The following is a 27,989-nucleotide window of genomic DNA, read 5'->3' on the forward strand; positions in this document are numbered from 1 at the left end:
ATATAAATGTTATTACAGTAAAAACATGTTTGTCTTGCAAGTGTAAAAACCTGAGACCATTTTCTTATCATTACCTGCATTTTTGACACTTTATCGAGCAGTTCGTGTTTCTGTCGCTCGCTCTCGGTGTGTTTGACCTGGAGCTCCTGCAGCTGAGATTCTGCTTTCTTCCTGCGGTTCTCCGAATCGTTTTTACTTTGCGACAATGACTTGAGTTCAATCTGAAGCTCATTGCGTTCACTCTCCAGAGCCTGTTTAGCTTTGTCCACAGATGCTTTACTCTGAGGGATACAAGAGTGAAAATAAGAATGCTTTTAAGTTAGTTTTTAACTAAAAAAACCGCATCTCAGACACAAACCTGCCAAAAAGGAGTCAAGTGGAAAACTAGATATTTCTTTTTCTAAAATTAGTGTCAATATATACAGTTAACAATTGAGGTTCATTTATAAAAACATTTTGATCCCTTTCAGACAAGAATAGGTAATGTTTAATAGTTTTAGGATCACTTTAATAGGTTTCATTTAATTTAAATGTTGCCTACTCTATACAATATGCAACTATGGCAGCTCACTGGAAAATGTCATAGGATCAGTATTACAAATTGTAACGAGTTTGGCATCTTGTTCTCACCCTCTTGGACTGCTCGAGTTGTTCATTGAGCTCCTCAAAGGCCTGGTTGTGTTTCTGCCGCACTTCACTGAGCATCTGTTCATGTGCTCGAGCCTCATCCTCCAGAGTCTTCTTCAGCTGAGTCACTTCAGTTTCTCTCTTTGCCCTTCAGATAGGAAGAAAAGAATCATGACGATGACATATGATACGGTCACACCTGCATTTTCCCTTAAAAGTCCTGTGAAATTAAACTTTCTTGGATGTTAGTTTGTCTGTTAGTAAAGGGTATCAGTCACTGAAAAGGGTATCTATTAGCTAGTTTGCACCAAAGCAATGACAATTTGCGGTTTGTCACTTCCACCTAAAATCGATCAAGAGTTTCACATCACCTCGTACTTCATTTCGTTGGTTGAGATTTATTGAGAAATGCTCTCTAGTATCTGACATGCCCTGTCCCCTTCAAGACACTTTTTATTTGATGTGCTTGATCTTAACTACTTGCACTGGCAGAGCAGTGATAAAAACAAAACATCATTGGCTGTTTTTAAGAGGAGGAGCTACTCTATGCACTGCCCTCTTCATGTTTCAGTTGAGATTACATCAAACATCCAAAACAACCTTGCGGAATTACTAATGACAGACAATTCTGTAATTACCCCCAGAAGTTGAATAGTTTGTATAGATATACATCAACAATAACATTTAAGAAAGCAGTTGAGATACTCAGATCAATTTTTCCTCATGGCTGACCTGAGCTCTTGCTGAGCGGCTGTAGAGTCAAGAGTGTCCTCCAGTTCTGTCTTCAGTGCCTCCAGCTCTTCACCCAAGTCTCTACGTTGTTTCTCGGCTTTGTTGCGAGCAGCTTTCTCCAGCTCCAGATCTTCCTGCAACTCAGAGATCTGAGCCTCCATTTCTCGAATGCTCTTCTGGGCAGCGTTTTTCAGTGCGGCTTCTTCCTCAATCCTACAGCGAACAACAAACGGATTTACCAAATGTAGCTAGATGAAAAACAGGCTATTGAGTTAGAAAGATTAATTTATAAACACCAATGATTCTGCATAATTATTAAAACTAAATTACAATTTATTTTCCTGGTACAATTACAGTATAACTCTAATATGCAACCTCAATTAAACAATTCCTCCAACTCTTACAAATAAATGACAGTTGGGAAGACATTTTTCTTAATTTTCTATGAAAAAAAGGCTGGTGCATTATTCTGACTGTCATTAAGACCCACGGAGCAAAATAAAGTAAATATGGAAAAAAAGTTTTCCCCCTCCATAATATACTATACCTTTATGGTATTAAAATAAATCAAAATGCATTGGTTTATTGGCAGTCACTAAATAACAAAAAACAAAAAGCTGCTTTTAGGAAATCTATAGCAGAAACATTTATGCAAACATTGAGCATATTGGGTCCTTTACACTGTAGTTTAGTAAAACTTTCCCATTTTCTCCCTTATATTACATCAAATTTTAAAAGGAATGAATTCTGGATGGACTGAAGGAAAGGAGGAATGGAAGAAAGGCTGGAATAAGGAATAAGGAATAAGGATGGATAAAAGAAAGAAAAAAGGATTTATGGATGAAGAGATGGAAGGAAGGAATAATGGATGGAAGAATAGAATTATGGAAAGGCTGGATGGAAAGGAAGAAAAAAGGTAGGCATAATGGATGAAAGAGGATTTATGGAAGAAATAATGGAAGGATAAAAGGATGAATGGATGGATGGAAAGGAATGAAGGCTGTATGAATAAGGAATTATGGATTAAATGGATGGGTAGATGGAAGTAATAATGGATGGAAGGATATAATTATGGAAAGGCTGAATGGATGGAAGAAATTATGGAAGGAATAATGGATGGAAGGATAGAAGAATGAATGCTAAGAATTATTAATGGAAAGGAAGGAAGGCTGGATGGATGGATAAGGAATAATGGATGAAAGGAAAGATGGAAGGAATGAAGACTAAATGGAAAAGGAATTATGGATTGATGGAAGAAATAGTAGAGGAAAGGAATTATTAATGGATGTAAGAAATTGACAGATGGATGAAATAATTGACAGATTGGATGAATGGAAATGCAGGCTGGATAGATAAGGAATTATGGATTCAAAGAAAAAGAAAGGATTTATGGAAGGAATTATTGAAGGATGAATGGAAGGAAGGGTGGCTGGCTGGCTGGAAGCAAGTGTGAATGGATGAAAGGAAGAAATGAAGGCTGGATGGATGGATAAGGAATTGAGGATAGAAGTAAAAAATAAAAAAAAAACTTATGAAAGAAATAATGAATGGATGGAATTATTGGTGGATGGAAAGATGGGAGTAATAAATGGATAAATGTTAGGAATCATGGATGGATGGGTGGATGGATGAGGGATGAAAAGAATGAATGAGTGGATTATGGATAAACATGTAAACTTTCTATTGCTGATGCTGACTAATCCTTTAAATTTTATACTCAATAATTTCAACCCTACCCTGTTAAGTGAACTCATTACATGGTAAAAATTAAAGTGATTGACACATCAATATGTAGTTAAAAAAAAACAAAAAAAACTTGTTGCAATCTAATGTTGCAACTAACATCACCAAAACTTTCAGTCACCTTGCTAATGCAGCCTGGAGCTCTTCCTCTTTCTTGGCCAGCTGGGCCCGGAGCTCTGCAATCTGAGCCTGCAGCTCTGCGATCTGATCATGCAGCTCTGTAGAGTCGCCCTCCAACTTCCTCCTGTTCTTCTCCAACTCCTGCCTCATTTTCTCTTCCTTTCTTAAACGATCTGAGAGCAAGAACAACAAAGTATGACAAAGTAACAAAACCTGAAAGATATATGAACATACTGTATAGCCAAGTTTATTCCTAGGACTCTTGGGCTGTCTTTAAATGAAAGAGCGTTTCCAAAAAAAGTACTGCATTATTTCAGGAATGCAAATATATTTACCCTCCAGGTCAGTAATCATGGTCTCATGTTTGGTCTTCAGTTTCTGCAGACTCTTTGATTTCTCCTCCTCTTCAGCCAGGTTAGTGGTGAATTCGGAGATTCTCTCCTCCATCTGTTTTTTCTCCTGTTAATACAGAAACCCACAAACAAACATCACCATCCTGACTAAGAAAAAAGCGTTTCTGCAGCAGATAAATGGATGCATTTTATTTAATAACATGTCAGCAACCAAGGATATTTTCATGGCAAGAACATTTCAATAAATGTACAACTAAAAACAAACGAATTAATACATGAATTACGCAAGATTTGTGTAATAATAATAGAATTAAAAAAAAATTTCCTGGTGTCAAAGCTTAAAATGTTGCTTAAAATGTTCTTGAGAGTTAATATCGTCTGTGCAAATAGCCTAGTGGTACTGTGCACCGATATATATAGCACCGACGCACTCACGGCGACCTGATTCCCAGTTCGAGCCGATCCTTCCCCTTTCTCTGCTATGAATACATTCCTGTCTGAAATCTCTACTGTCCTATCAAAATAAAGATGAACAACGCCTAAAATATTATAAAAAAAACATGCTGAAATCATTAAAAGCAGGACAGTAGCAGATAAATGGAAACAAGTAGGCAGAAGAAGAGGTTATTTTGCAATATTAGAATGTCATTTCAGACCAAACAATTATTTTTCCCAGATGATGGAATGAGAACTAGGATAAATTCCTAGAGTCCCAAATTACTTAAGGAGCCATAAACCCCCCCCTTTTTCAGTTCAAGTCTACCTCAGAACATTTTCAATAAATGCTTCGAGATGGGCATGGAGCTCTGCGAGCAGAGGGAGGAGTGGGTGTGGCCAGCAGAGCAGTGGAAAAAGAGTGGAACAAACAGCTGTTGTCAGCAGGCACACGAAATGAGAAACGGTGAGACGAGCGAAGATTTTATAGTTTACAAAGGTTAAAATGCAAATAAATAAACATTAATTTAATGTTACCCTCCACTACTTAATTTTGGTAAAAATCTGCAGATTTCTGCTGAATTATTTGGAGAGTATCATAACTAAAACCTTAACATGTGAAATAAAAAATAAGATATTTTAACTTATTTAATATGTTTAAAATGCAAATCCAATTAGATTTACTTTATTTGGTAAACAAAGCAAGTCTCTCATATGATATCTCTACTAAAAGTCAGAAAATATGACTTTACAAACTGCATTGTACATTAATCATATGAACATTTTCATATTAGTCAATAACAGTACTGTAATTTACTTAAAAACTGAATAAATATAGATTTACACACATTTACTCAGGTAAATAAACAGAATTAATGATGGGCTAAACGTCTGCGGAATTCTGCGGAAAATCTGCGAAATTTTGCACGCGCAGATTTAGTGTGGGCCTACCCATGCGCCATCACTCCACTAGCAGATTCGCGTTAGTCCCAAAAATATATTAAACCCGGATGATGAAATTAGCTTATAAAAGCTAAACATCATCCATTTTCCCCCACAATTAAAAAGCTAACAGGTGCTAATGTTTTCTTAAATGATGCTCAACACATACAAATCTGTTCAAATTTCAAAAATGTAGAACACACCTTGGAAAGTTTGGCATTTTGGTCCTCAATGACCATAAGGTCCTCCTCAATCTTCTTCAGCTTTGCATCCATTGTGACCTTCTCCAACTGCAGCTTCTGTCTGGCAGCTTCCTCCTCGTCCAGTTGCTGCTCCAGATCCTGAAGAGGAATAGGAGTTTGATCAATAAAATTCACAAGGGAACAAAAAATAAAACTCATAAATGCTCAATGTACAGGCATCCCAAATGCAAACACTAAGTTTCCATTTCATTCATCACACTTTCTCTCTCACCCCGATGTTTTGTTGCATCTTCTTTTTCTCGGATTGAAACTGTGCGACTCTCTCCTCCTCTTCCTCCAAGCGGGACTCTAATTCGTGCAGGACTTCTTCCATCTCCTGCATGCGTGCCGTAAGACGTGACCTCATCTCTTCAGCCTCCTGACACAGCTCTGTCTCAGCTTGCAACTGCTCCTGGAGCGCAAGCTTCTCTGCATTTAACTATTAAAAAAGGAAACATGGATAAAAGTTAATCTTCAGCATATTGATCTGGCATGTGATCAATGCAAATTCTCCCCAGCCTCCCATGCACACGTTTTGGTCCTGTTCAAAGGAATTTCTGGGTCCCCGTTTTTGACCCAGTCTCTTAAATTATAGGTAGAATAACTTCCCTCTTGCCCTGAAGAAACAGGAATAATTCATAAATATCAATCAAATCAACAAAACTACAGACTGATTGCATTGCCTTTTTTACGCTCTTAAAGTGGTTGATCTTGTGGAACTTTTACACAATAGTCTTGAGATGTACCACTTCCTGAAAGTTGCAAACTTGAATTACTCCAATTTGGTCACGTTGCGTTAGTGTGCTTATTTGTAGATCTTCTTTTTATTTTATCATCATTTTTTATTAGTACTAGTGCTATTGCTACGATCATCATCAATAATTATTACTATCATCTTCATGTAATTCTAATATTCATAAAAGTTAATTAAACAAAGAACACTAAATTATACCTGCTTTTGTTTGGCCTCAGACTCTTTAAGCTGGTCTTCAGCCTGCTGTTGTCTCTCCTTCATCTTGACCAACTCTTCCTCTTTAGCAACCATTTCCTCTTCCTGTCTGGTCACTTGCAGCAAAGGCTTCACCTGAATTGGAGACACTACTTTTAGACCTCTGGCTGATCTTTAAAAGACATACAGGTATATGAACCTGGATGTGTACCTTGGTGAAGAGTCTCCACCACTGCCAATTCCTGAGTTTCAAGTAGGCAGCACAGTTCCTCTGAATCACCCTCATGGCCGTCAGCTGCTGCTGCCTCTTGGCAAAGGCTCTGTATTAAACAAAGCCCAAAATGCGGTTTAGTTATCTCCCCAAAAGGCAGCATTTCAAATTAAATAAAGACCTCAGTTATCTATCTAAATTTAACACTGGAATCGCCATGCGGTCAATTTTACCCCTCACTGGTATTCAAAATGTACATAACAGACCTTTAAAATATTCAAGCCTCTCAGTCATTGACTTTTACTAAATTTGCCTTGTTTACAATTCCCATATATTCAAAATTGTTTAGATAAAAATAGATTAAAAAGTGGGACATTTATACCTATAAGCGCCAGCGTGGGTCAATCTTACCCACTATAAAACTATGCTTGTATTTATGCACTGCTTATGTTTGAAATTACTTTCAATTTCACTCACTGAAATAGTGTTAAAATAAATGAATAAAGTCACAAAGACTAAAAGGCGATGATTGTAGAGCTATTAAAAACACAAAATGCAATTATTGATGGAGAGTCTGGAAAAGTTCGTTATGCATAAGAGTATGATGGCTCAAATTTAGATATTTTAACCTACTCATAACCTACTCGTATAATTATTATTTCAGGATAAGATTTTAGGAGTTGCCGAGAGATGGGTTGCGGCAGGAAGGGCATCCGCTGCGTAAAAATGTGCTGGATAAGTTGGCGGTTCATTCCGCTGTGGCGATTAATAAAGGGACTAAGCTGACAAGAAATTGAATGAAGATTTTAGGAGTTGAGACTTTGTTAACAGTGGCAAAAAAACGTGATAGTATTTTTTCAAAACTATATCTTTAGTTATACATTCAAAACAAAATTTGTGCTGGGTAAAATTTACTCGCACTGGCAATTTTAGGTATACAGCAACCTCCAGCGGTTCTAGTGTTGAACAGACTTTTAAATTTAGGTACATCTATAAAAATCATTCAGCTAAGATCACCTGTAAATGTACAAAAGTTAAGATAATTTAGGAAGTCTATACCTCCTAGCAACGTAGCCTCTACACCAGGCTTGGAAGCTGATGATGACATCGGTGATCTTCATATCTCTCTCCTCCTCCAGGTGGGCAAGAACTCCAGCCCTGAAGAACACTTTACTCTGACCGATACGGTACAAGTTTGAATCTAGCTCGAGGGCCTTGACCTGCGAGAGGCAAAAATTATCAATATGAAAGACATGTTTACACCGAATACTAAAAGAATCAATTGTAAGGCTGAGAAGATGCATAACCTCTCTTACCATTAGGACACAGGCCTGCTTCCCATCCATAAAGCCCTTGGGAATGGCATTTGGAGTGAGAATCTCATATCTGAAATTACAGTGGAGAAGAAAAATGTAAGACCAAAAAGCATGGTTTAAGTCTATAGTTTATTAAAAAAGTCAAATCCTGTATTCTTTGTGCACTAATAGCAGCTGAATATTATTCATTATAATCTAGATACCTTTGTCTGAACTCCTGGAAGACAATACGGTTGGGGAACCCTTGTCTACAGATCCGAATTCCTTCTAGAACTCCATTACACCTTAGCTGGTCTAGAACCAGGTGATGTGCCAATTTACCAGCCTACAAGAGAGGAGCAGAGCAGTGACTTCATTGTGGGAAGCATCAACAAGGTACATGAGCCATTAGGCCAGGGGTGTCTAACTCAATTCCTGGAGGGCCGAAGCCCTGCACAGTGTAGATCCAACCCTGCTCCAACACACTTACCTGTAGGTTTCAAACGAGCCTGAAGGACTCAGTTTAATCAGGTGTGTTTAATTAGGGTTGGAACTAAACTGTGCAGGGCTGCGGCCCTTTTGGAACTGAGTTTGACACGTGTGCATTAGGCTATACAAATAAGCTGATGACTGGAGAGGGTGGAAATGTATTCTTCATACCTTTTTCTCATGGTTGGGAATTATGCATCGGACAAAGTTTGGGTTGGTATTTCTGAGGGTGGTCATCAGATTCATCAGCTGCTCTTTGTACAGTTGTCCAACGGTACGGAACATTCCCTTACGAGTTTTGACTGCTCCATGCAGGGATTCGCCCATTCCAGCAACTTTGTCCAATCCCACAATTCTGTCCACTGAAAATGCAAACAAAACGTATTACACAAACCAATGCAAGAGTTGATTTTAAACTATTAACTGTGGAATCTTTAGGTTTCCAGGATGAACAGTCAGCAGACCACCTGCAAATTTACACACTGGCAAAACCAGACTCGCTTTACTCTCTGACGACCTAAAAGCCTGACACACAAAAGCTCAATGTAGCAGGTGGATTGTCGTCAAAAAATTGTGGCATCCAAATAACTAAGCATTAAATCAATCTACTGGTTGATCAAGTCTAATAATTAGTTTCATACCATCTTTCCAGAGCTCAGACACAAACTTGTCCACAGATTGGTTGAGCAGAGTGGCCACATTGTCATTTAGAGGATCCATGTTCTTCATTAGCCATTCATTTGCCTTGTAATCGACCTGTTGAAGACCACACAAAAACATGCTGGTTACACTTATAAAAGAAACAGGATTGTAAAAACTTCAATAAACTAGTTTGAATAGCATTTAAGACGCATAAACTCACTTTTCCAGCATAGTGAATGATGCAGAAGTCAGCATCATCTTTGAGTTTCTTGGGTTTCTGGAATTTTGGGTTGTTGCCCAATTCTTGCACCACTTTCTCCACAAAGGATTTATCTGTGGCTTTGGGGAACCAGCACTCCTCATCCAACAGAGCCAAGATTCCTGGTGGACCATTCTGGGGACAAGGAGAGGAAATAAAAGGAGACCCAGATATCAAGAACGGACAAAGATAACTAAGGACAGTTTGACTTTTACTAAAATTGTAGCGCACTATTCTAGGCTCAATAAACATACAGGCTTCTCGATGAGTTCAATGCAGGGCTGCAGGTCAAGACCGAAGTCGATGAAGCTCCATTCGATGCCTTCCCGCTGATACTCCTCCTGCTCCAGGATGAACATGGTGTGGTTGAAGAGCTGCTGGAGCTTCTCATTGGTGTAGTTGATGCAGAGCTGCTCAAATGAGTTCAGCTACAGAGAGAGAGAAAAAGATTCAAAAATCAAACTTGCCCATTAGAATGGAGATACTCAATGTATTTCTTCCGCACCTCAAAGATCTCAAACCCAGCGATGTCCAAGATTCCGATGAAAGAAGCTCCCTGACGCTTGGTTTTATCTAAAGCTTTGTTGATGCGCATGACCAACCAGCGAAACAGTCTTTCGTATGTGGCTTTGGCCAAGGCCTCAACCGCAAACTCAGCTTGTTCTTGAGTCTGAGCCTTCTGAACAAAATCACGACCCACTTTGATGCGTGGCGAGAGAATGGCACGAGTGAAATCAGTCACATTCATCCCCAAGAGGTGGGACACCTTCTGGGCAGCTGATAAAAGGGAAAAGGGGGGGAAAAATTACTGCATTTGCATTATTACTGATTCTGGTCTATAATAATTGAAAATCCAAATCAGAGAATGTAGAACTGGAGAATACATGAAATTGTAAGTACAGATGCACAGATCAGTTCTCGCATGATTCCTCCTGACTGATGACTGGCTAGTCACCTGTCTGATTCCAGCCAGCTATTTTTTTTGCTGTGGAATTTCTCTTAAAATCTCTGCTGCGAGATTTAAAAAAAAAAAATAAATCTGCTAAAAACGGTCAGAACTACTAGAGAGAGAAATCATTAATCATGGTAAAGTTTTACCGGAACCAGATTAAAAGCATTAGGGGAAAAAATAGCATCTATAAAATAGAACAAAACTATAACAAATGTTAATTCAAATATAAAATGTCAATTTCTTTAGCATATATCTTTGGACCTTTGTGAAAACAGAAAAGTTTTGGGACAACTAATTTATTTTAACAATGAATATAAAAAAGGTAATTAATTTTAAAATTAACCGTTTCTGTAATCAATCCTTTATTATGACAAAGTGCAACAAAAAAAGTGTTGCATGTATACACTATCAATTACAAAAAAGATAGAAATCAATAAAAACCAGCATCAACAGGTCAAAAAAAAAAAAAAAAGTCAATCTCTAGTTGTAATGAAGTTCAATTGGGACAAGTAGCGCATCTTAAGGAAAACGAAACCTGTATCATCGGGCATGGAGGCTTGGTCAGAGTTGCGTTCCTTTTTAAAACTCATGTTTCCCAGCTGTAGTACAGCAGACACCACCTTCAGAAGTCCTGGGACAAAACAAAACACACATTACATTTCCTCTTACATAAGAGGCAGTAACCAACACATCAGCCGCTAGTGAATGAAAATCTTATCTTCAGGTTCAGTTAATATAAAGCCAATACAGTTCTGAGTAGAATTTTTTTTCAGAATCATGGCTTTAGGTGATTACAAACACTGTAGACTACAGATGAAAAAGTGCCTTGTTTGAATCTCTATACCTGTCTGCTCATCCTCCGGGATGCCCATAATCCTGAAGGCATCTATGGTTTCTGCAAACAGTTCTCTATCCTGTTGTCCAGGGATAGTTACATTTCCATTTGACAGGAAACGGTACTTATTGTAGTCCTCTAGGCACAGCTCAGCTGTAGAGTACAAAACAAACTTGAAAACGTTCTTTACAGATCAGCCTTAGAATACAGAGGGAATTGTCTGTTTAATTCTTCCTATGGCTATTATAAATTCATATGAAAATCTGCAAGCTAGGATTGGTGAATGGGTCAGGAAAATTGTTGAGTCCACAAGCTCAGCCCACAAAAAGTGTTTACTAAACTGAGAGAAAAAAGAGAGATCCTGAAAAGCTTGTTTAGCTGCTGAGGTGTTTTACTTAGGATTAAAGGCAGAGGTCTTCAACTGTGGGGAGTTTACCTAACTAACCCTCCACATGGGCATTCAGTATTAAAAGTACACAAGTAAAAAAAAACAACAACAACAACAACAAGGTCCTCACAGCGTAATTTGTCTCCTGCTCCTGTTAGCAAGTAATAGAAAATATGGAAAGCCCGCTCATCTTTGGCCTGCCTGATCGCACGAGACTTCTCCAATAGATCTGAAACATTTATGTTAGGGAAATAAGGAAGGTAGATGCATTCTGCATGATAATTTATTTTCCAAGTAAAAACTAGGAATGTGCCAAGAATTTGACTAAACAATAGAGTTGCTGCTAACTGATACTAAACATTATTTTCATATTTTTGCATTATGGGTTTACAAAGGCCACATTTAAATTACTGTGGTATATATAACGGCCTTAAATCACTGATTGCACCCATCCATTTCATCATAGGATTTTGCCAACTAACAAACATTTACGTGATGACTTCTGTTAATTCACTCTTAATTTCAAGATTGTCTTTACAGTATAGAGTTTGTACTTACTCATCCTGCAGCTTCTATATTGATTTAGCTTTTATGTCAATATTGGCTAACACTTAATACAGTGTATGCAATATTCTGCATTGTGCTATGATCATAGTCTTTTTGAGGGCATGCTCTGACGTTTCAGTTTCCTAAGTGATGGCCCAGTCACTGAAAAGGATACAGGTTTCAATATTGGCTCCAACGATGTAACCATTGACATCGAAGTTTATCCTGATAAACTTTCCCTGTGAACGAAAAGAACTTGGATTCATATTGAAACATTATGGGAGACTGTATGATTTATTTTTGTCTGTGCACACTTACAAATCGAGAAGAATTATCATTCTTCACAGTCTTGGCATTGCCGAAGGCCTCCAGAATTGGGTTAGCCTGGAGTAACTGTTTCTCCAACTCACCCTGGCAGACAAAGAATTGATAAGAGGAAATTAAGTGCATTTAAATGCTACAATTCACCACTGCAGGAAATGAAAGGCCATTAGGTGCAACAGACAACATCTTAAAGCTCCAACACCATCAATATACAGCAGACACAACTCCAAGATTTCCAAATTAAAGCTTTACTGCAAAAAGGAGCATCAGTTGGAAGTACATGCGTCTGCTGAACATATGATAAAACTCCTGCACTAGCCTGCTAATACTGATGGGCGCGTGTGTGTAAACTCTTTTTACGCTCTAGCAATTAAATGAATGCCAGTTTATTTAACAGATAATATTTTGATTACATTACAGCATCAATGCTGTAAAAAGAACCGTATAAAATGGAGTCACATTAACCGTTCACCGGAAGTTTTTCATTATGGAGAAACAATAGCTCTGCATATACCCTATTAATTAATGCTGTACAAGTGTTGTTCATTGACCACGTTTACATAGACAAAAGTAATCAAATTATTTGCCTTAATCTGAATATAATATTATAATTACATGAGTTTCTTTTTGAATGTTCCTTTCATGATCCCTTTTTACATGTTATAGCCCATAGATTGATTAACGTCATTGCATCACTGTGCCATCTACACTACCTCCGGAGTTTCATGTAATTTCCGGGGCCTCATGTACAAAGACTTGCGTTGAATTTATACTAAAACATTGGGTAAGGACAAAGCTGTAAATGTGCAAACGCAGTAAAAAAAAAAATCTGATGTATGAAACGCTGCGTATGGAGAATCCCACGCAAATTCTCTTTGTACATCAGATTAATGTGAAACTGAGCGCACGTACATGAGCGCAAAACCCCTGGGAGAGTTCAGCTGGCACGGTTAATGCAGTGGGGTCCGAGCATGGCACTTTGAGTGAATTAAAAAAAAAAAAAAAAAAAAGAAATGGTCCGATGTAAAGGTGCAGGTAAAGAGGAGAACAGCGGCGCACCGTCAAAGTGTGGACCGAACAGGTGGGGGAACAGGATGCTGAACTAACACCCTGTGAGGATAGAGTTGCCTCAATTGTGGGCGACACTTTACTGTCTGGAGTAGTATCAGTGTCTGTGGGAGACACAGATGTATTAAAGAAATACTTTGTTAGGGCGGTATAGCAGCACCCCTCCGCTCTTATCAAGGCAGCGCCACCATTCGCCCGCTCTACAATGGGCCGAGTGCGAGAATGGACATCATCGTCTCTGCTCTCTTGGTCAGTTTGTGGGTTGTTGAAGGGGGGGTTGGGAGTTAACAGCCCCGTCTTTAATGAATAACCACAGTCTCGTTATTACGCTCAATAAAAAATAAAATAAAACTTAGCTGGAATAATCTCTTTAAATACATCACTCTCCAAAAACCTTGGAGCCTCATCCCAACCATGCTGTTAGTGAGGATGTATTAATCATGGATTGACCCAGGTCACCTTGCTACAATATTTCAATGCACACCGAATGATAAAAAAAACCTTGGCATTTCGCGATGCAGGTGTCTGTGGTCCTTTACTGACTCGATAGGTGGAGAGAGCAGTGTCAAAAATTGGTCAAACACCCCTGACGTGCGTGTATAGACTACTTTGTCTATGCAAAAATGCACCAAAAATCCTACACAACGGTAATAGTTTGATTGCGGCGCTTACATATTTGTACTGCGCTTCAATAATGCCATTAAATCAGCATACTCTACATGTCTTAATCTGATTTCTATTTAGTTTATGACTTAAGGCGGATTAAGGAAATCCAAAAATCGCTGTTTACATGGTAGACTCTTAATCAGAGTATTGTCTTAATCATATAAAAATCTGATTATTGGTGTCCATGTAAACGTACTCATTAGCCCCTTTCACACATACAGACTGTTCCGGAAAATTGCTGGCAATTTTTGGTTGTATGTGTGAACGGGTCCTTTTTGAAAATACCGGTAAATTCGTTCTGGCTATTTTCCGGAAAGAGAAGTTGTAACATTACCGGCAATTTGCCGGAATGCTGCGCTGTGTGAATGCAGAAGGAAGATTGCCATAATAAGCGCGTGCACGTCTAGAACGTGCTGACGTGAGACGTCTGCTTTAGCCAATCACAACAGTCAGACGCATTTACGTCCGCGCGGTTTGTGAGAGTAAAAGCCTTTTAATATTTTTCCAGACACATTTAGCTGCTAGAAGTTAGTCAGATCACGTTTATATGTTCTTCTTAATGCCAACTGTGTAAATAATCATCGATGAGATGCTTATGATAAGCCGTTGTTTTTGTTTACCTTCAAGCTTTGCGTGTGCCTGTGAAACAGCCTGTAAGCGCCTGCACACGCACATATTATGAACATCTGGACATGCGAAAGTGATCCTGCGAAAGTTGTTCACAATATTGATCATCCACAGAGTTTGTAATTTAGTCAAATGTTTACAAATACAAGCGCAGCCGTTTAAAGCTCATTTGTGGTGAATGATGTCAGAATTTACCGGTATTTTGGAATGGATGTGTGAATGGTCTTTTCCGGAAAAATTCCGTAACGTCCTCCCCTGTGTGAACAGCGCTTATTTGAATATACCGGTAAAGTCGTTCCGGAAAATTTCCTGATATTTACCGTTATCACTGTGTGAAAGGGGCTACTGTCTGTTCATGTTAGGAAACACATTAACTATGTGCTCCTAATTCTAATGAGTTACCAGAACATGCACTAGAAAGTTCCACAACAGTGTTAGTATTTGCATTAACCAAAGCAGGAGATTTAACACCATATAATACGGCCTTTAAGAAAAACATTCACATGATCAGGAAAGCAGAGTGTGCATACAGCAAGTGAAGGATTGGTATGGTCAGATAGAGTAAAGAAATGAGCGAGGTGTACAACTCACATGTGACAGGGCGATACTGCTCTGGTGGATGAAAACAGAGAGAAAGTCTCAAAATACAGGTTTTTTTAAAATGCTGGTGTGACATAGAACAGCAGGAGGCTTTTACAGTAAAAAGGGCTTAGTATATTATCAACCACAAGCAAATATGCAGGTATTCACAAAATGATTACAGACCCAGTGGGAACAGGTCTAGACCTGATACAGGAATGTGAAAATAAAGCCGACTTCCTGGTCTGAACAGTAGAGAGGGGAATTTTAAACTCAAAGAATGAGGGAGGAAGACTTTGACAGAAAAAAAAAATGGACAGAAAACAGGAAAAGATAAGTCTGACATCAACTGTGGGGCTGGAGACAGGATAGGTGATATTAAAAATGGATGTGGTTTATCATTTATGAGCGGCTCCATCATGACGATCAGCTTTATCTGTCAGTTGTGCACACAAATCAACATTGACTCTGAATCCACTTTGCACACAAGAGCATGACAGATTCAAAACTGAAATCCTGTGAATATACTACTGCATGTCATGCACACACCATCAATCCAACACGGAGGGAAAAAGTAAGTCTGTACTCACTTGATCTTTCTTTGTTTTGAAGGATGATGCAACATAAGCGAGGTACTGAATGACTTTTTTGGTGTTTTCGGTTTTTCCAGCACCAGATTCACCCCTGAGGAAATAATAGAAAGGTTTGAAAGTGACATTTTAATGCTTAAGTGCTGTGCCATGCCAAGCTTGAACCCATTTCACTTTATATGGATTTAATATCATCACCAGTAACTACTAATATAAAGACTATGCAGACCCCAGGACTTCATTTCACTTTTATGCAAACCCTTGTAGCTCAAAATGAATATTAAATTTCCATATTTAAATGTACTTTAAGATATGTGACTTTTTGTAATTAAACAAAGAACAAAAAGGAGGTCGTCAAGCTTACGTGCACAATATGGACTGATCCTCACGATCTAAAGATGAACAAGAAAAATATATTTAAGTGACTGCATCACATGAACGGAAGTCTGTCATTATGTCATGGTTCATGTCCTCACCCTGCATCATGCTTCTGTAGGCCGTGTCTGTGATGGCGTAGATATGAGGGGGCATCTCGTGCCTCTTTTTGCCTTTGTACATCTCCACGATCTCTTCTGTGTAAATGGGCAGGTACTTGTATGGGTTTATTACCACACAGAAGAGCCCAGAATATGTCTGAAACAGTCATTTACACGCAGTCATTAGACACAAAACGCACATTTGTATAAAGCCACTCTTCTCGAACACAAAGCTCAAGTTTGCATGATTCTCAGTTTAATGATGAGACTAATGGAGAAACATGCACTTTTAAAAAAATTTATTAAAAATTGTAAAAATTCTTGCTGCCTTAAAATTTGGTCGAATCAAATATACATTCCTAGTCATCACAAGCTACATTTAGCATTTGATTATTACAGGTTTATACTGAGATGATCATGAACATTTTATATCAAATACATTTGATTTCCTATTTAAGAATGCATTTTGATTTATTTGGGAAGTTATGAGAGTTTATTATAAAAAAAAAAAATAGGCATTTGAATTTTCATTTTAAATTTTGTTAGGGAAAAAAAAAACGTCTATAACCTACATCAATCAAGCTGACTAAAAATATTAAGTTATTTTATATAACCTAATTATTTGAAACCGGATTAACTTATTAGGATAATTTAAAGCAACAAAAATAGGTCTTGACTATAAAATATTTTTACAGTGTGTTGACAAACTGCAGCTAATAAAGTGCAGTTTATATTTAACCTACACTGTTAAAAATTGATTTTTTGCCAAGTAAATAAAAACTGTATTTTACAAGATAACATTTCATTCTTATGAAAAAGCAAAAAAAAAAAAAAAAAAAAAAGGCATTTACTGTACTTTACTTGTACTTCAAGGTTTCACTTATTTCTCAAAAATTACTTGTGAAATCTACTAGTCATTTCTCAGTGAAACATGCTAAACACCCCATGTATTAACCACGCATGATTTGAGCAACAAGAAATTTGTTTGTCCACACCATAAGGGACACAAAAAAAATCCAATCAGACAACTCAGAATCTTTGCAAATGCTCTCCACTAGCACTAAAACATACAGTTGGTTTACTATAAAATTCATACATGAGCATTTTCATTTGATTAAAAGTGCATTCCAAGTGATTAACACCATCTTGGTTATGGAATTTCCCCCGAATAATTCTTATTTGTGCGTCTTCGTTTCCTTCCCTCACATCCTGGAAGGGGGGAGCTTAGATGCAAGGATGCAAGGAAATGAGGGCAAAGGAACTACCCTCCCTTCCTTTAGCATCACTTCAAAGTATTGACGAATTCAATTAACAAATACTTTACACAACTGATTTTGATCATGTCGGAACTCTTAAATAGAGAATTTTATACCGTAACAATTTCAACCTCCACTAAAACCATTTTATTTAACCATTTACTAACAATGAATTATTCTCAGTTAACTTTATTTGTTGAAAAGTTTTACATTAAAATTAAATTAACTATGAACAAACATTAACTTCCTTAACATCAACTTCTCTTGCTTGGCATTTACATTGTGTTTGTGCACTGTAGCTGGGGATAATTGGTGTGGATGAGAAGGGGAGGAAATATTTGCAATGTGTCACATCAAGTCGATAAAATACTTCTTCAAAGAATACTACTTCTGCCAGCTTTAATCGCTATTTACATAGGGAGAAAATATAATCTAACTGCAATATAAATTGTGATAAACTAAAACTTCATTTGGTTAAATGTTAAGGTCTTTAAAGAATGAACTATAGAAAACAAAAAACAGAATTAAAGCTGACAGAATCCAATACAACATGCTTAATAGATAAAGTTTCATCAGTTTTGATCCGTTTCACGGTTGTTAGACAGAAGGTGCGTCCCAAATCGTAAATTTGTACTATAAAATGGCTTAGAATAGTGCATAAGTAGTGCATTCACACTGAAAACTCAAAAATAAATAATAATAATAATAATAATAATAATAATGTGCACTTTAATTTCTCGGATGACACACTTATTTAACCGTTAAAAAGAAGTGTAAGGTTGGACACTTCACACACTCAACAGCCTCTCCTTTGCTCAAGTAGTGGAAGGGTCAGAGCTTTCGGGCACTGATGTTGGATTACTTTATTTTGGATTGTAAAAGCAAAGTTCTCCTACGAGAGTGATTATACAGTCTCCTAATGGTGAATGCGGTTATACTCATGACAGGCATTATTTGATAGTCAGATCATTTATTGCACTAATTTGGCAACAGTCAAACGTCATCAGGAAAATGTTTTGATTTCCTGATTAGTTAAAAAAAAAAAAAAAAAAAACGACACTACATACATATACTAGATGTAGCTAGAAAAAGCAAGAGCGAGGAAGGATCTTCAGAAGCACTTTGGTTGTTTACCCTGAGTTCATGTTTCCTTTAACGTCTGTTCAAGATCTAAGATAAACAACCTATGATTGCTTTACTGCTATTGAGGTCATGTAAAAATCGATTCAAACCTACAACAGACATTTAACTTTAAAAGCATCAGTTCTTCAGAGCAGTGTCTCAACCACGTTTCTGGAAGACCACCAACACTGCACATTTTGAATGTCTCTTTTGTCTGTCACACCTATCACAGTTCTTTCCATCTGAATCAGGCGTGTTTGGTTGAGACACGGAAAAAGTGGAGAGCTTGTGGTCCTCCAGGAAAGTGGTTGAAAAGCACTGCTTTAGAATTATGACTCTCTCAATACGAATCTTATCGTACCAGGCCTGATGGTGCATAAATGGAAATAAATAGGTAAACAACAACAACAACTTTATTCCATAATCAGGGTTTCTGCAAGTTTGAGTTAAATTTAAGACATGAAGACAATTATGAATGAATCTTTAGACCCATAAAAGGGCTAAAGGACAAGGAATTTAAATGGAAAAGAACATTTGCCCTATCAATATATATATTTAGAATTTAGTACATTTAATAATACAGTAATAATTTATAATTTAAAATATTCAAGATTTTATTTCTTAGCTAAATATTTTAAATAGTGTAAAAGCAAAATCCATGCACAACAATCTGTTTTGGCCGATGTCCTCAGCAGTAAATACACGGAGAACGTTTAAACAAATGTTACTGTAAAGAAAATAATTAAACCCTTGAGAGAGTAAAAAACTACCTTTTTTTTTTAAATAATAAGTTTAAAGTTTTGAGATGATTGTTGGTGATTAAATGGGTTTTGGCCAGATTGGATAGCAATACATGAACAAAGGAAAATTAAGACCTTTTTAAAAAAAAGCTTTAAGACCTACAACACAATATTTTAGTAAATTTATGACATTAAGGCCTTAAATTTGGATTTTGAGATTTAAGACATTAAGACCCTGCAGAAACCCTGATTATGCATATTACTCTCTGAACATACAAACAGAAGCATTTCAGTCAGACTTACATAGATGAGTCCTGAGTAGTATCTTTCCCTCAGATTGTGCAGAACAGATGCTTCATTCAGGCAGGTGAGTTCGGCCATATCCTCCACCTTGCTGAATTTGGGTGGGTTCATCTTCTGGATGTCATCCTTGTTCACCTTGATCTTCTTGCCAGAGTCAGCCAGCTCCACGAGACACTCATCTCCAGTCTCCTCTTTGATGGATCCAGCCTCAAAACCCAGCTTCTCTGAAGGAACCCATACTAGCTTCTTAGTGGCCCAGTCTGCCTGAGCCAAAGGGTCGTTGATCGTGTTGCGGTCGGCATAGAGGAACTTCTCTGCGTCTGACATTTTGGCTGAGAGGGAAAGAGAAGCATTTAGTTTAATGGTTTTGTGGTTTTAAAATAAATCCTAATTATTGGACTAACATCTATAGAAGGGGATCTGAGAAATAAAGCAGCATGACAACTGTGTTTATAAAAAAAAAAATGCTTTTGCCTAACTATTATAGACCGGTTGAAGCATTTGAATATTGCATGTGTCAATATTGTCCTAGAAATGACAACCACTCCTCAGACATCTGACTGATCAAGCAACACTTCTGCTTCCAATTCTCCTTCCCTTTCCCCCATTTGTTTCCTACACACACTAAAATTTGAATTGCTTTAACCCCTAATTATAAGAATTCCACAAATTCCCAAACTCATTTCAGAACAGCAACTCCATATTAGTGCACATTGAGTGTGTGTGAGTGTGTGTGTGTGTGTGTGTGTGTGTGTGTGTGTGTGTGTGTATGCCTAGAAACAGAGTCTGACTAACCTGTAAAAAGGTAAAACACAAACAGTTATGGGTGTGTGCGCATGTTCATGTAGATTAGAAATTATGATTCAGCATAAAAGGTTCACACAGTAAGATAAAACTTCCTGACAGCTGAAACACCACTTCCGAGGTCATTTTAATTAGAAATGGAGTATTATATTTCACATTTAACATGCTATTTTTATATTGTGAATATTAATATGGTTACATTTTATTCAATATACAAATATATGTGTCTGTAGGGTTAAAAAAAAAGAGTTTTAAATTTGAATATTAGCTTCTCTGGCTATAACATGGCAAAACTAGAACATTTTTGTAAATATAATTTCTTTTCTTTAAATGACAATTTTTTGAGAACTAAATTTTATAACATTATAACATATTTATAAAAATATAAAATTTTACTGTATTGCACATTAAATAAAAAACAAATACTAGACAATTTGTGCGCGTGTGTGGGTGTGTGTGTGGGTGTTGGGGGGAAGGGGGGGGGGTTCTTTGTTCCAGATTCTTGTTTCTTGTTACTTTGTAACAGTTGTTAACATTGCAGTAATTAATTCATTTCTTCCAATGTTTTTGAATTAAGTTCTTTAAGTCTCAAAATAAAATTTTAATTCTTCCATATTGCTGATTTGCTTTACAATATCCATCCAATAACCAAAAGAGGGGTTGTCATGCTTATACCAGTATCTGGTAATACTCTTCTTGCTTGCAACGCTTAATATATTTACAAGGTAAACATCCTCCTTTACAACCACCTCTTCATAGTTTCCATGCGAATTTGTAAAAGTCTTTTGGTATATGGTCTCCTAAGACCTTTTCCATTACCAATAAATCTCATTCCAGAAAGGTCATATTTTTGCACAAGTCCAGAAAATATGGAGATGACCTACATCAACCTTCCCACATATGCTCCAGCAAGTTTGAGGTGTGGGCAATCGTTTGCTTTTAATTTAGGGCGTAAGGGAAAAAACGTACTAGATTTGACCAATTCTTTCTATCTCCACCAACTGGTTGTGTGTGTGTGTGTTTCCAATTTTTCAACTGGAATTTCTTCCGCTAATTCTCTTCCCATTTCTGCCTAATATAGTTTGTGGTATCTTTTTCACTCTCTATATGGGAGAGAGATTTTACTTTTTTTTTTTTATAAGAATCTATAATTAATTATTAGATTAAATAATTAGTTTTATTAATTAATTCGAATCTGTTCAAAATGAATAAAAATGTCTTTTGCTTTATATTCCGCTTCAAAGTAATCTCAAATTTGCAGATAGCGGCACAAGTCTGTCCAAATTATATGTTTTAAAATTCTGAAAAACACTTAAATTGTCATTGAGCCACAAATGGATAAATCAAGCATTACCTGCTTTTTATGTACATCTTTTGAAACCGGCATCATTAAGACTCAGTTTAAAAGTTATGGTCCAATGCCATCTATCTTAGCATTATAATGGGGTCTTATTATACTGCTCAGAAATCAGTCAGAAATTATCTTTGTCTCCCAAAATACCTTAAATAGCGAACCCTTGGACTGTACTCTCTTTACTTTTCCACTTTAAGGTATAGCTACGATTAAAGTATCCCTTTTCTATAAAAACAATTACAAAAAAAAAAAGACATCAACAATAAACAATACATAAGAAAATGTACTTTTGATAATTCTAGAATGTGAAAGATTCACATTTAAAAATATACATAAAAATAAGTGTCTCCAGATAAAAATTAATGTCTGACAACATTAGTGTTCAACAGTTTGGTTTCTGTAGTAATATGAACATTTTAGGGGAACTTCTCCTTTTAGTAAATGTCCATGTAAATGTCTCGTGTGTCCAATACACCATCTAGTCCAAAACGACCTCATCATAAGCTAAAAAAATAAAAAGACTTTCTTCCTAATACAGGATGGATTTCATAAAGTTTATTTTTTAAGCATTGATTGCATTCAGCTTGCCTTTTGTTAAGAGTATAGCCTTTTATTAGTGTAATTTATTAAATCTGTAGGTGAGATTTTGCACTTCTTTATACTTCAAGTTAAAAAGTAGTGTCCAAGCAGTTTCTTCAGTATTCATGACTCTGTATTTAGAGTCATGTCTACATTTAGATAACTACAGCGCATTAACCAAACTTACCTTAGGCAAGATCACATGTTAAAGTGCTCCTAGTACAGATCTACTGTGTGCTGATGTAAATGTACACAAGACACAAGCTACAACAGTTTTGAAGTGAAGGGAACATCTGCACTGAAGGAGTAATTCCTAAACAAGTTTGGACAATGTCATTATGCGCCACACCCTGTGGAGGACTCCAGTACTCAGAAAAAAAGGCTAACACCTTCACTTTTGTTGAACAGAGCAAAAAATGTAACCTAATAAGGCTTACAGGGCTTGGAGCGCTATGCATGTTAAATTAGTCACCTGCAGGGCAATAGAGACAGAATGGATACATCTTTAGCAAAGTTCCTTTGGAACAACAATGAAGTCTAACATACAGAACATGAATATCATGCCAAATGTTGCTCAATAAGACCCATTTAAAAGCAAAACATTGCAAAAGAATGCAAGACGCCTAACTGTTTTGGGGGTATATCAGTGTTGCAATTAGGCATGGAACAGTAACCGTTTTCAAGGTATACCAGTACAAGTCGAGGTTTTAAAACCACCAAATTTTCTGCAATAGCATTCCTAAGGTACAGTAATGTGTAAGATATTTTTATGTTTTTAGGACGACAGTATCTCCAGCTAGGCATCGGCCGGTATAAGATTCTGATGGTATGATAAACTTGTATAAAAATATCACGGTTTCACAGTTTGGCAGTATTGTGATTACTTCTTTAAAATATATTCTATTTAAATTCTAAATAAACAAAAACTTTTTCCCCTTTGAACACAATATATTTTTTTGAGAAACATTTATGATATTTTGGAACCGTAAACATGTCAGGCCAAATAATCCAAATGAATTTAAAACAGCATTTTTGGAGAGGTTTTCTGCTTACTCATACCGCGGGAACGGTATAGCAGAACACTATTGGTGGATTTAAAACCTCGACTTTTCCAAACTGTGGTACACCTTGAAAATGGTTATCATGGCTATCTCCAACACAAAAGATAAGATGTCATTTTAAATTGTAAAGAAATCTGTGTTTTTGAAGCAAATGAAGACAGCAAAAGTCTATGATTCATTTCAATTATTTAGCCTGACACGTTTACTGCTCCAAATTATTCTAAATATTTCTCAAAATAAAATTGTGCTCAAAAGGGAAAAAAAGTTATTGTGTTCTACCCATACTCACAAAAAAGATAATATTTTAGAGCAGCTTCACAATACCGTGAAACCGTGATATTTTCATTCAAGGTTATCATGCCATCAGAGTCTTATACCGGCTCATGCCAAGTTACAACATATGAAGAGTTTGGAGAACATTTGTAGCTAGAAAAAAACTAAAACTTTTTCCCTTTTGAACAATAAATCTTATGTTAGGAAACATTTAAAATATTTTGGAACAGTAAACATATCAGGCGAAACAATTAAAATGAACCACTGACTTTTGCTGATTTCACTACATCCAAATACACAGATTTCTTCACAATTAAAAATGGCATCTTAGGATATTTTTTTTTGCTGGAGATACTGTTGTCCTAAAAAAACACAAAAACAACTTCACATATACCTTAGGAATGGTAGAGCAGAAAATTTGGCAGTTTTAAAACCTTTAATTTTCCAAACGAGATATACAGTTATCTGATATATCTATTAACAGATCTCGAAGTGCTCAAAGATTCTCTGGAGTAAAAATCTTCACCATCCCCAAACCAAAACTAAAATATAAGTTGGTGGCGAAAATAAAAATCATAGCAAATAAATAGGTGTAATAATAAATAAATAAATAAATTAATTAATTGAAACCATAAGAAATAATTAATAAAAATAAAATGTCCTTCAATTGAGCTTTCTGTACTCTGTTGTGAGAGTCTCATGAGTGTTTTTACTGCCAGTGGCTACTAAATACTAAATTATAACCACACAAAAGTACTACACTGGGCAAGAGAAAAAAATAAAATTCATTAGATTTACTAAATTTAAGGTAAACGATTTCAAACAATTTATATAGGCTAAATTATAAACAAGTTAAATTGAGTATGTTCAACTTAATTTGTTTAAATTCAGCCCACATCAATTGTTTGCAACCATTTACCTTAGAAGAAATTCAGTAAATCCAATTAAACTTTTTTTGTAGCAGAAAAAAAAAGCCAAATTATGCAAGGTCAGGGTACCAGCGGCAGCAGTTACATTATGCACAAAGCGGAAAGAGATGACAACAGCACAGCTTTAGCGCTCTGAGACACTGAGTGTGAGAGGGATAAGGAGATTAGCAGGGTGTCATCTCTGTCTGCAAGTTCATTAGCAGCTCCAATACAGTCGCTGTGATTAAATGCAGATGACAGCGTGTACACATGACGTCCACTTTTGTCGGACTGGCCCTCGATGCTTTGATATGCGATTACCAGAACAAAAACAGGAACCGACTATGAGTGCATAACACATGACAAAAGTGTAGTTGAGCAAAAAGGAAGAGGACAGTGAAATGGGACGTGATGATATTGAAAAATTGCTCCACCGCACTGACACACTTCCTCTAGAGGCTTAATAAGGCAACATGTTACAGCCTGTTGTTTGAAATTAAGAGTAACAGAGGAATTAACCTTTTAGACCTGGGGTTAAAATAGTGTTTATATAAGAACAAATGTGACTGTTTTACAGGATTACAAGTACAGTATTTATTTTCCTGACACTTTTACAAAGGTGTAGGTAAAAAATTGTTTGTTTTACAATTTTATACTAAATACGGCTAGAAATAGAAAAAAAAGGGATAGTTCTACCAAAACTGACAATTCAATTCATTTTATATTTACCAAATAAGTTATTTTAAAGTACAGTATGTTGGACACCAGTATCCATTGACTACTATAGTATTTATTTTGATCCATGTTATATGGGTATCAATTGCTACTGATGACTAACATTTTTCAAAATATCTTGTGTTAATGGTGAGAATTTATTTTTTATGGGTGTACAATCCCTTTAAATAAAACAAACCTTAATCTGGGAACCAAATATAATCATATTAAGCTTATAGTGCAATGCATTTTGAACTTAAAATGTGAATCTTTTACAAATGCTAGAATTATCAAAAGTAAACCTTAAACCTGTACCCAAACCACCGATACTCAAACCTGTTGTATTTTGGATATCGGTGGTTATTGGTGTCTTAAATTCTTTGAATTGCCTTGTTAATGTTGAAAATTATTATTTGTGGGTGTTTTATCCTTTAATTAAAACATGCCTTATTCTAGAAGACAAATCTAATCATATTAGGCTTAAAGTGCAATGCAATTTTAACTTGAATTAGTTTTTTTAAATGTGAATCTTTCATAAACGCTAAAATTATCAAAAGTAAACCTTAAACCTAAACCTGTACACAAAGCACTGATACCCAAACCTGTTGTAGTTTGGGTGTCGGTGGTTACCACTGGTGTCATGCATTCTTGAAAATATCTTGTTGATGGTGAGAATGAATTTTTAGGGTGCACTTATCCCTTTACACAAACCAAACCATACCTTAATCTGGGACCCAAATAACCTTATTAAGCTTATGGTGCATTGCAATTTTAACTTAAGTATTTTAAATGTAGCCTTTCACAATTGCTAGAATAATCAAATGTAAACCTTAAACTTAAACCTGTACCCAAACCACCGATAACCCAAACATGTTGTATTTTGGATATCATGGATAGCGGTGTTGTACATTCTTCATAATATCTTGTTGATAGTGAAAATGAAATTTGTGGGTGAACCATCCCTTTAAAACAAAACATACCTTAATTTAGGAGACAAATATAATCATATTAAGCTTAAAGTGCAATGCAATTTTAACAAAGCATTTGATTTCGATATTTTAAAATGTGAATCTTTCACAAATGCTAGAATTATCACAAGCAAACCTTAAACGGTTTTAGATTTTTATCTTATATATTATTTATTGCTTATGATGTCACTGTTATATATATATATATATATATATATATATATATATATATATATATATATATATAAATTTTTATTCTTTTATTGAAAAGTGATATTTATAAAAAAAAATGTGATTTGATTTTGCCATGAAACATCCAGCGAATCTAATCTCAGTCTAAACTCCAAAACTCTCCCTCTCTTTTTTAACCCTATATAGATACAATACATTTGTTATTGTTTTTTGGTGTAGTGGGAAATGATTTCACAAATGCACACATAAACACTGTCAGGGTGTCTGTCCTGCCATTGCTGTGGTCACCTGCAGTGCCATGCCTTATTTTATCCCTCAATCAGCACGTTCTCTTATCCCACTGATCTTAGTTGGCTTAGTTGGTTCAATCCTTGCTTATAGTTCAAATGCCAACAGCTCTGAGATGAAGTCAACAACACATTAGACGCCAGTGCTCTCAGTCAACACGCAGCATTTTATGCAAGTGTACGGTGAAGGAGCTATGGGACAAGTCTTCACAATGAAAATAAGACAAGCTAGTGAAACTTTGTAACTTGAATTGTTACATAAGACTTGAGGCCTCCTGTTCCGAATTTATGTCCTGAGGGCTAAGCAAATCAGGTCGAGTCTGCTGCAAGAAACTGGTCTCAAAGCAACTGGGCGTGTTACTCACACACATACACACACACACACACACACCTGAGATGTTACAGATAGCGAGTTTCTCTGGAATTTGACTACCGAAATTAATTTGGGTAACTTAACAGTACAACAATTAAACTTTAAAGTAACAACACACCACAATATTGTCTTTATTATGAGTTTCTCAAAGATTAAATTATAATTGATGATAATAGCCTACATTTCTATTTCCATGAAATTGTTTTATCACTTATATCGAGGAAGCATAGTTCCACGCGCGTGCACTGGATGATTGTGCATAACAGGTTCAGGTGCGCGCTTGCGCTCTCAGGTGAGATTGTAACTTAAAAGTTTCCTCACCTGTTTTTCCCGGAGCCGTTCGTCGAGAACTTTCCTCAAATCTTCAACCTTTCACGGAGAATGACACGAATGCGACCAAACTTTCCGACAGGCTCTTGAGTTTGTGCTACTTTCCTGCTTTCTCATCGGCAGTCTGCTCTCTAGTTTCCTCACTCACTTCTCTAAGCAAACTCCCTCTGACTCTTAAATCAGCTGTGTGGGCGTGGCTATGCAACGTCGACAACCCCCAATGTCCCGCCCCTTTTGTGGATGTGATTAAACCCCTTTCTGGTGTCAATCAAGCGTTGAGATTTCATTGATTGGTCAATTCTTTTTGTATTTTTTCTTGTAAAGTAGGGGTGCCCAAACTTGATTGATTGGTATATTAAAATTGCCATGGGAAATTTTCTAATTTATTTAGTAATATTTAAAAATAACTAGAAAACGTTGCTTTAAATCATATTAACTAATGCATTATATATTTTTTTTACATTTATAATGAACTTATTACAGTAAAATCCCATTTTAACACAAGGCAAGGTAAGTTTATTTATATAGCACATTTCATACACAGTGGCAATTCAAAATCCTTTACATAAACAAGAATAAAAAAGACAAGTATAAGAAAATAAAAACAAAAACAAGTTCATTGCTGAATACACTAG

At 36.3% G+C, this 27,989-nt stretch overlaps 1 protein-coding gene and 1 long non-coding RNA gene across 5 annotated transcripts in view; one reads left to right on the forward strand and one right to left on the reverse strand.

Moving 5' to 3' along the window:
• Window positions 1-3,156, forward strand: part of LOC141386178 (uncharacterized) — a 30,985-nt gene extending 27,829 nt beyond the window's left edge. The window contains exon 3 of the long non-coding RNA XR_012407630.1: window positions 2,098-3,156. This is a non-coding gene — a long non-coding RNA (uncharacterized lncRNA). The remainder of the gene's footprint in view (window positions 1-2,097) is intronic.
• Window positions 1-27,505, reverse strand: part of myh9a (myosin, heavy chain 9a, non-muscle) — a 39,905-nt gene extending 12,400 nt beyond the window's left edge. Inside the window, exons 1-28 of one of the 4 annotated variants that reach the window (XM_005165694.6) lie at window positions 27,346-27,505; window positions 19,512-19,843; window positions 16,091-16,247; window positions 15,979-16,006; window positions 15,615-15,708; window positions 15,037-15,057; window positions 12,079-12,171; window positions 11,936-11,999; window positions 11,345-11,443; window positions 10,836-10,979; window positions 10,527-10,622; window positions 9,545-9,816; window positions 9,294-9,467; window positions 9,001-9,174; window positions 8,780-8,894; window positions 8,310-8,500; window positions 7,874-7,995; window positions 7,671-7,740; window positions 7,414-7,574; window positions 6,355-6,463; window positions 6,147-6,278; window positions 5,427-5,633; window positions 5,156-5,293; window positions 3,558-3,681; window positions 3,224-3,395; window positions 1,360-1,572; window positions 631-775; window positions 75-281 (exon numbers count right to left, since the gene is read on the reverse strand). In XM_005165694.6, coding sequence (XP_005165751.2) covers window positions 75-281; window positions 631-775; window positions 1,360-1,572; window positions 3,224-3,395; window positions 3,558-3,681; window positions 5,156-5,293; window positions 5,427-5,633; window positions 6,147-6,278; window positions 6,355-6,463; window positions 7,414-7,574; window positions 7,671-7,740; window positions 7,874-7,995; window positions 8,310-8,500; window positions 8,780-8,894; window positions 9,001-9,174; window positions 9,294-9,467; window positions 9,545-9,816; window positions 10,527-10,622; window positions 10,836-10,979; window positions 11,345-11,443; window positions 11,936-11,999; window positions 12,079-12,171; window positions 15,037-15,057; window positions 15,615-15,708; window positions 15,979-16,006; window positions 16,091-16,247; window positions 19,512-19,838 — 3,849 coding nt within the window. In that variant the 5' untranslated portion in view covers window positions 19,839-19,843; window positions 27,346-27,505. 4 annotated transcript variants of the gene reach the window in all.
• Window positions 27,506-27,989: the final 484 nt, after the last annotated feature.

The sequence above is a fragment of the Danio rerio genome, chromosome 6 (genome assembly GCF_049306965.1).
Source record: "Danio rerio strain Tuebingen ecotype United States chromosome 6, GRCz12tu, whole genome shotgun sequence".
Lineage (NCBI taxonomy): Eukaryota > Metazoa > Chordata > Actinopteri > Cypriniformes > Danionidae > Danio > Danio rerio.